Source organism: Berghia stephanieae, chromosome 15 (genome assembly GCF_034508935.2).
Source record: "Berghia stephanieae isolate SIO BIC M18660-M18661 chromosome 15, UCSD_Bste_1.3, whole genome shotgun sequence".
Lineage (NCBI taxonomy): Eukaryota > Metazoa > Mollusca > Gastropoda > Nudibranchia > Aeolidiidae > Berghia > Berghia stephanieae.
The window spans coordinates 16,209,405-16,219,872 of record NC_088374.1 but is presented as its reverse complement, the minus strand read 5'-3'; the positions used below and the strand labels follow the sequence as shown (position 1 = coordinate 16,219,872).

The 10,468-nt window shown below is 28.1% G+C and overlaps 2 protein-coding genes across 2 annotated transcripts in view; one reads left to right on the top strand and one right to left on the bottom strand.

The window, feature by feature from the left end:
* The window catches only part of LOC144960786 (perlucin-like), a 217,675-nt gene that overhangs the window by 156,719 nt on the left and 50,488 nt on the right, over positions 1–10,468 (bottom strand). The gene's annotated exons all lie outside the window — the stretch shown is intronic.
* Positions 1–10,468, top strand: part of LOC144960781 (phosphoserine aminotransferase-like) — a 35,683-nt gene that overhangs the window by 9,883 nt on the left and 15,332 nt on the right. Inside the window, exons 3-6 of the mRNA XM_078894124.1 lie at positions 2,225–2,294; positions 5,391–5,485; positions 7,397–7,507; positions 10,068–10,145. Of these exons, the coding sequence (XP_078750250.1) occupies positions 2,225–2,294; positions 5,391–5,485; positions 7,397–7,507; positions 10,068–10,145 (354 nt within the window). The remainder of the gene's footprint in view (positions 1–2,224; positions 2,295–5,390; positions 5,486–7,396; positions 7,508–10,067; positions 10,146–10,468) is intronic.

Genomic DNA, 10,468 nt, shown 5'->3' with positions numbered 1-10,468 from the left:
TGTGTGTGTGTGTGTGTGTGTGTTTGTGTGTGTGTGTGTGCGGATGTGGTCTTGTGGTGTGACACTCGCTTTCGGATTGGAAGGTCCTGGGGGTCAAGCTCCATCGGCGTTAGTTGAAACATTGGAAAAGGCTCTTTACTCACATTTCTCTCACCTTACTCAGGTGTTAAAATGAGTACCTGGCCGTTAACAGTCCGAAAAAAATAAATATCGCTTAACAGGCGTCATGTCCCGTCCTAAAAATGTTAAAATGTTGCTTTAAGCCGTTTAGTTATTGCGCTATATTAAAGCTATTTAAAAAAATATCCAATCGCAAAATGTAATTGTAATAAATATAAGCTTTTGAATTTTATTCAGTTTGTTTTTTTCACATTCATTCGAAATCCGAATCTTATTCAACACCTATAGATGGTATGAAGATGACGTCACTCGGGTCTTTGCTTATTGTTTTTTTTTTTTGCCATCCACGTTTATGAGTAATTCTCACCTAACTGTATTAACCAGACTATAAACGTTCACGGTTACACATAGTTTTATGTGTTGGTCCGTTATACTTCTGGATGGCAATGTTGTGAGCTTCTTAGCCAAGCGCATACTATCCATTCTCTAACTTTGTTTGACTTAGTGGTGTGAGGTTAATAAGTATTCATCTGTTATAGATAGTATGCGCTTGGCTAAGAAGCTCATAACAATGCCATCCGGAAGTATAATGGACCAACATAAAAAACAATGTGTATCCATTTACGTTTATAGTCGGGTTACTACAGTTCAGTGAGCATTACTCATAAACGCGGATGGCAAAAAACAATAACAAAGGCATGAGTGACGTCATCTGCATACTATCTATACCCGCGATCTGCCATCCATTAGTCTATGTCGTATTACCTGGATGAATTTGTGTGTGTATTATATATATATGGGTGTTGGTGGGTAGGTACAAGAGTGCTCGATTATGTTGGTTAGAGCTAATAAATGGAGTCACTCCTTTATTTATGGCCGAAACACATGTTTCTGTTGTCTCCATCCACGTCATCAATCGGCATATTATGTCCGGAGTGTCTCCATTTATAATTTATATAATATAAATAGAGGAGGAGAGACGGAGGAGAGAGAGGAGAGAGAGGAGGAGATGAGAGAGAGAGAGAGAGAGAGAGAGAGAGAGAGAGAGAGAGACTCCCAACCCTTAGAAAAAAGGAGCAGGTTCTAATGATGATAATATTGCTTGCTCTAATTAATATTTGCATTGGGAGCAGGCACATCTACGTCAGTCATCAACTACCCTTTCGTAATCGCATTTATTTTCGACACATCTAAAGAGACTTAACCCCCCACAAATATTAGCCTCCCGTTTACTGTGTTGTGCAAAAGTAAAGTTTCTGTACGTTTAATAATAAAATTTAGCTTACCAACTATTCATCATCGTCCATCGTTGCTTGTGCTCTTGAGCACGTTGCCGGTCAGCTGTCTCCACAAATCACGATCCACGTCCATCCATCATCATCCATCGTTGCTTGTGCTCTTGAGCACGTTGCCGGTCAGCTGTCTCCACAAATCACGATCCACGTCCATCCATCATCATCCATCGTTGCTTGTGCTCTTGAGCACGTTGCCGGTCAGCTGTCTCCACGAATCACGATCCACGTCCATCCATCATCATCTATCGTTGCTTGTGCTCTTGAGCACGTTACCGGTCAGCTGTCTCCACGAATCACGATCCACGTCCATCCATCATCATCTATCGTTGCTTGTGCTCTTGAGCACGTTGCCGGTCAGCTGTCTCCACGAATCACGATCCACGTCCACCCATCATCATCCATCGTTGCTTGTGCTCTTGAGCACGTTGCCGGTCAGTTGTCTCCACGAATCACGATCCTCTGCGGTGCGCATGAAATCTGTGTTGCTTTTAAAATCACATTTGGCCATTCTTAGGTTATTTTAATAAGTCATTCTTTGTCTTTCTTCCTCTAGCTCTCTTTCCTTCGATCATCCCAGATGTTACCAACTTTTCTATTCCATCTCTTCTCCACACTTGTCCCAGAAACCGTAACTGCCTCTTTCTGATGTTATCGATCAAGTATTCTTCCTTTTCTCACCTCCTCCAACACTTCCTCGTTCGTACAGCTGTCTGTCCATGATACCCTCAACATCCTTCTATACACCCACATCTCCAATGCCTCTCACCAACTATTACTCATCTGCTTTTTTAAATTTATTCTCCTTGTAGAAATGAGTCATCGATCCGCCTGGTTCAGCAAAATCATCACCAACACAGAGAAAACTCTCAGAGAACTTTTGTAAGTATACCAAAAAAGAAACCATACACAATATAAAGTAAACTCGAGCTGTTTTGTAGCGCGGTGTGCACTTAATGTGCTCAATAACTTTCTCAAGACGCCTGTTTTGCGTTATCGCATTTTTTTTTTAATGGAGGGGGGGGGGGTAAAGACAATGCTTTTACTGGCCAGGTATTCATTTCACACATGGACGAGGTAAGAGAATATTATGAGGAAATAATAGCCTTTTCCACGCCGCCCTCGAACCAGGGACCTATCGGTCCGAAGACCAGCGCCACACCACAAGACCACTTTAAAACGAAGACATGACAAGAGATGACTCCATTCTTGAACCCTTGTCGCAACAATCAGGGGAGATAATTATCTAATCTTTTTATTCTCAATTTCATGGTTAACGTGGAGAAGAGTTCCAATTATACTGTGGTTTATTTTAAGTAAGCTTAGGATTGAGTTTGACACGCGATTTTTGACTGTTTGGGTTTTTTTTTTTTTTTTTGTGGGTATTTTTGTTGTTTGTTTTGTTTTATTTTTTTCTAATAAACAAAGGATACTATTTTTGCTATTATGTTATTTTAAAATAGGGATTTCTTCCAAAACTAAAAGGGTAAAATCGCCGTACATTTATTTTCTAACAATAGACCTAAGCTTTCGTGGGTCCCTTGCCCTACACACAGGCAGTTGGACAGTAGACAGACATCGCAATTGTCTATTAATAGTCTACAATTTGGGTCAAATCACAGTTGCCGTTGATGATAAAATGAGGCGATCAGAAGTAGACAGACATCGCAATTGTCTATTAATAGTCTACAATTTGGGTCAAATCACAGTTGCTTCCGCGAGGACAAGAGACGCATGCGCACAACCAACATGACGTTCTCTCTCTAATAACTTTTCCGCCGGTGACGTCACAGACTATGGGTGACGTCCAATCAAGGGACACTACTCTTCCGCTAATCTCATTCCCTATTAATAGTCTACAATTTGGGTCAAATCACAGTTGCCGTTGATGATAAAATGAGGCGATCAGTCTCTTGGACTTGGACTTGGTCTTCATATAATATTATGGAGATTTACCGACTATAAGTATCATAACTAGGTCACACTTGAACGAATTCGGTGTCACTGACATCACAACTGGCTACTGGGGAGACCTTCCATAAGCTACTGCATCCCAAGTATTCTTGTTCTAGATAGTAAGGGAGAAACTTTTTTTTTTAAGTCTCCACCTCCCAAACCCCCTACACTAGAACTTCTAGTAGGGGGTTTGGGTGGGGAGAGGCTTTAAAAAAAGTTTTCCCCCTCCCAAACCCCCTACTTGAACAATAATACTTAGGATGTAGTAGCTTATCTTCCACCCGGCTACTGGATATCAATATGCGGCAACAGTGTGTGTGTGTGTGTGCTTGTTTGATTGTTTGTGTTTTTGTATGTGTGTGTAACAGTTTGACCGGGAGGGAAGGGAGGGGGTGGGATTAAAGGCCTCCTTACGTAAAATATTAATGATGATGATGATGACGATGATGGCAATGAAGATTATCATCATCATCATCATCATCATCTCATCATCAATCATTATTATTATTATAACTATTATTATTACTATTACTATTTTTATTTATTAATATTGTTGTTGTTGTTTTGTGTGTAGTGTTATTATTGTTAATTATTATTGTTATTATTATTATTATTATTATTATTATTATTATTATTATTATTATTATTATTTATTATTTTATATTATTGTTATTATTATTAATTAATAATAATGATAATAATAATTATTATTATTATTATTATTATTATTATTATTATTATTATTTATTATTATTATTATTATTATTATTATTATTATTATTATTATTGTTATTATTATTATTAATAATTAATAATGATAATAATAATAATAATAATTATTTTATTATTATTATTATTATTTTTTTATTATTTTATTATTATTATATTATTATTTATTATTATTATTGTTATTATTATTATTAATAATAATAATGATAATAATAATAATAATAATAATTATTTTATTATTATTATTATTTTTATTATTATTATTATTATTATTTTATTATTATTATTATTATTATTATTATTATTATTATTATTATTTTTATTATTATTATTATTATTATTATTATTGTTATTATTATTATTAATAATAATAATGATAATAATAATAATAATAATAATTATTATTATTATTTTTTATTATTATTATTATTATTATTTATTATTATTATTATTATTATTATTATTATATTATTTTATTTTATTATTATTATTATTATTTTTATTATTGTTATTATTATTATTAATAATAATAATGATAATAATAATAATAATAATTTATTATTATTATTATTATTATTATTTATTATTATTATTATTATTATTATTATTATTATTTTTATTATTATTATTATTATTATTATTATTATTTATTATTATTATTATTTTTATTATTATTATTATTATTGTTATTATTATTATTAATAATAATAATGATAAATAATATAATAATTTATTATTATTATTTTTATTATTATTATTATTATTATTATTATTATTATTATTATTATTTTTTATTATATATTATTATTATTATATTATTATTATTATTATTTATTATTATTATTATTATTATTATTATTATTATTTTTATTTTTTATTATTATTATTATTAATTATTATTATTATTATTATTATTATTATTATTATTATTATTATTATTATTATTATTATTATTATTATTGTTTTATTATTATTAATAATAATAATGATAATAATAATAATAATATTTATTATTATTTTTATTATTATTATTATTATTATTATTATTATTATTATTATTATTATTATTATTTTTATTATTATTATTATTATTATTATTATTATTATTATTATTATTATTATTATTATTATTATTATTAGCTGAGGAAACTTCATTATGTATCTAGTGTTTTGTTCAATTTTGGAGTATTATTATATTCATTGTTTTTGTACATCACGTGGTATTTTAACAAGCAACACTATTTCACCATTGCCATTCATTTTTATTTTTAATTCTTTTTCTCATCCTTCTAGATCCATTCCAGATAACTACAAAGTCTTATTTTTACAAGGCGGTGGTACTGGTCAGTTTGCTGCCGTTCCTTTAAATATCATGGCGATGAAACCAGGTGGGTGCAATGGTCAGATGTTTGATACAGATGCTGTAACCAGACGATAAGATTTTGCATATTAACCCTCTCCTTACCACCAACTGGAAAATCGTCACATTTGTTACGATGCAACTGTAATAGAGTTCATTATGTATAGAATGTGCTTGTTGCTTTTCTGAAAAAATGGCTATTTTTGGGTTGGGTGGGTGTGAAATTTTGGGGAAAATTCTGTAAATGGCTGGCAAGGAGAGGGTTAAGTTCGAATTATTTAAATTAAATTTAAATTGATCTTTATATAGCACAATAACCACTCAATGTGCCCAAATCGCTTTACAAGGGGTCATGGCCAACAGCATCATTTAATGTTTAGGACAGGACATGACGCCTGTTAGGCGATAATACATTATTTTCCGACAGAGACAATGCTGTTAACGGCCGGGTACTCATTTTACATCTCAGTACGGTGAGAGAATGTGAGTAAAGAGTCTTCTCCATGGACTCAACTATGCGATCGAGGCTCGAACCCATGAACTTCCAATCCGAAAGCGAGGGTCATACCACAAGACCACATCGCCACAGATACTGTAACAAGACGATAAGATTTTGTTTATTTAGTTCGAATTATTTATTGCTTGAAAAACGAAAGTAGGAAAATAACATGAGTATTGATAGAATGAAGTTGATTTACATCACTCTGGTATAATTGAGTCCTTGGAAAAGGCACTTTACTCACAGTCTCTCACCACACTCAGGTGTAAAATGAGTACCTGGCCTTTTGTAGAGAACGCCATTGAGCTTGGGTCATAATATTTTAAGTAAAGGTTTTAAAAAATGAATATACAAGATTCTTTCATCATCTGGCCCCTCCATTTGGAATAAATTACCTTTTGAGATAAGAAATTCAGAATCCCTGGAGGCATTCAAAAGCAGGCTAAAGACATATTTCTTTAGAGTAGTGTCAATGTTGTAAATAAAGGGGAAACCCGAAACGTTCATTTGATCTGTTTTTGTAATTAAAGTGAAGTTTACATTCAACTTCACGTTATTATATATTTCTTTAGAAAACATTTCTTTGCTTGATTTATTTATTTATTTAAAAAAAAATGTATTTCTATGTTGATAGCGTTTTTAAATATTAAATATGTCTGTATCTAATATAATATATATAATATCTAATCATTGTTTAATTAATGATCTATATTTATTATTTTAAAAGTCCCTAGCAGTATTATTATTATTTATTATTATTATTATATTATTATTTTATTATTATTATTATTATTATTATTATTATTATTATTATTATTATTATTATTATTATTATTATTATTATTTTTTATTATTATTATTATTATTATTATTATTATTATTATTTTATTTTATTTTATTATATTATTATTATTATTTATTTTATTATTATTTATATTATTATTATTATTATTATTATTATTATTATTATTTTTTATTATTATTATTATTATTATTATTATTATTATATTATTATTATTATTATTGTTATTATTATTATTATTATTATTATTATTATTATTATTTTATTATTATTATTATTTATTTTATTATTATTATTATTATTGTTATTATTATTATTATTATTATTATTATTATTATTATTATTATTATTATTATTATTTATTTTTTATTTATTATTATTATTATTTTATTACTATTATGAATTATTATTATTATATTTATATTATTATTATTACTATTATGATTATTTTATTATATTTATTATTATTATTATTATTTTTATTATTATTATTATTATTTATTATTTTTTTATTATTATTATTTTATTAAAAACTTAATCCATAAATACCAAATCAAAAATCTTAAAAAGAGTTTCCTGTGCTGATTGCTTGATGAGTATGTCGTAATAACAATAACATTTCTTTGATTCCGTCCCAGGTTTGAAAGCCGATTACATCGTGACCGGAAGTTGGTCTGCCAAAGCCGCTCAAGAAGCTGAAAAATATGGAACAGTAAATATCGTTTACCCCAAGCCCATAAAATATACATGTGAGTTTATTTTTATTTTTTCTTTCTAAGGGTGAATCTACAAGTTTGTATAATAGTATTCAACAGTCTGATGTCACATCCGCCAGTAACGAGCAGCTTGGTTCTAAGCAAAGAAAATCGGTATTTTTTATTCTTCATGCTGGCTAGAACTTTTTCACATGTCATGTGATCAGAATGTGTAAAAGTCAAAACATGATCAGTCAGTTTTATAATATTTTTCTCCTCCTCTGGATACACTTTTATGCGCGTCGGAGAAGTATTTGATAGGGGTGTTCGCCGTTGTTCCGATAGTTTAGAGCCAGTTACTAAGTTACCATGCGTCATTACGAGGGCGGAAGTAACGTTCACGGCTGTTTAAGCTTATTGATGACCCCTGTGTTAATCTGGTATGGTGTCCGAATGAACCTCGTGAAGAAAATGGACTGTAGACTCACAATTGCATGGATACAAGATTTCCGGCTTAATCCAGAATAATAATAATAATAATAATATAATAATAATAATAATAATAATAATTAATAATAATGATGATGATGATGATGATGATAATAATGATTAATAATCATAATAATAATGAAAATTAATAATGTAATAATCATAATAATAATAATGATAATAATTATGATAATAATAATATTGATAATAATAATAATAATAATGATGATAATATAATAATAATAATTAATAATAATAATAATAATAATAATAATAATAATATAATAATAATATAATAATAATAATAATGATTAATAATAATATTAATAATAATAATAATAATATAATAATAATAATATTTAAAAATAATAATAATGATAATAATAATAATAATAATGATAATATTAATAATAATAATAATGATAATAATAATAATAATAATAATAATAATAATAATAATAATATAATAATAATAATATAATAATAATAATAATAATAATAATAATAATAATTATGATAATAATATTAATAATAATAATATAATAATAATAATAATAATAATGATAATAATTAATAATAATAATAATGATAATAATAATAATAATGATAAAAATAATAATAATAATAATATAATAATAATAATAATAAATAATAATAATAATAATAATAATAATTATTTAATTTAAAGATTTAAGATAAAAAAATTATTATTATTGTTATTATTATTATTATTATTATTATTATTATTATTTTTATTATTATTATTATTATTTTTATTATTATTATTATTATTATTAATACTATTATTATTGTTATTATTATTAATATTATTATTATTATTATTAATTATTATTATTATTATTATTATTATTATTATTATTTTTATTTATTTTGTTATTATTATTTTGTTTTTATTATTATTATTAACAACATATGAAACTGTGGAATTTTGTTAGGTTATATCATTTATCCTCCATTAAAGTTATTTTCCGTAAACATTTGTTAACACTATCTATTTTTATTTTTTGTTGTTATCATTTAGCCCACATGATTAAATCTGATACCACCATATTTTTTTTAAAAAAGAAGAAAAAAATGTACCAGTATGTTCATCTGCGATTTTGTGTTTTCGAAAAACAGTAATGCTGCTGCTTTATCTGATTTACCTACAACTTACATGTTACCTTACATACAACTTACAGGTTACCTTACCTACGACTTACATGTTACCTTACCTACAACTTACATGTTACCTTACCTACGACTTACATGTTACCTTACCTACAACTTACATGTTACCTTACCTACGACTTACATGTTACCTTACCTACAAGTTACATGTTACCTTACATACAATTTACTTGTTACCTTACATACAACTTACATGTTACCTTACCTACGACTTACATGTTACCATACATACAACTTACACGTTACCTTACCTACGACTTACATGTTACCTTACATACAACTTACACGTTACCTTACATACAACTTACATGTTACCTTACATACAACTTACATGTTACCTTACATACAACTTACATGCTACCTTACCTACAACTTACATGTTACCTTACCTACAACTTACATGTTACCTTACCTACAACTTACATGTTACCTTACCTACAACTTACATGTTACCTTACCTACAACTTACATATTACCTTACCTACAACTTACATGTTACCTTACCTACGACTTACATATTACCTTACCTACAACTTACATGTTACCTTACCTACAACTTACATATTACCTTACCTACAACTTACATGTTACCTTACCTACAACTTACATGTTACCTTACCTACAACTTACATGTTACCTTACCTACAACTTACATGTTACCTTACCTACAACTTACATGTTACCTTACCTACAACTTACATATTACCTTACCTACAACTTACATGTTACCTTACCTACGACTTACATGTTACCTTACCTACAACTTACATATTACCTTACCTACGACTTACATGTTACCTTACCTACAACTTACATGTTACCTTACCTACGACTTACATGTTACCTTACCTACAACTTACATGTTACCTTACCTACGACTTACATGTTACCTTACCTACAACTAATTGTATTCTTGTGCTCTCTTCTATTTCAGCCATTGCTGACCAGTCATCATGGAATCTGGATCCTGAGGCTTCATATGTCTACTACTGTGCTAATGAAACAATTCATGGTAAAGCATTGTCTTGTGTCTGTGTTTGGCTAGTTTGGCTTATTGACCTTTCCATGTAACTCACTCAACCCTAACACCGACTATACCTTCGTTTACCCGAGTTACTTTTACCCCGTGCCTATTTATCACATTTTTATGAGACAAATTATAGGCGTAGTATCAAAGCAAATGTTTTTATTTTTACATGTTAAGATAGTTGAATAAAACTATTTTTGTACATGCTATTTTTTAATACTTTTTTCCAATTTTGAAAAGTAGCAAAAATCTCTAGGATTGAGTGAGTTAAAATTTTAAAAATTCATATTATTCAGGAGAATAAAATA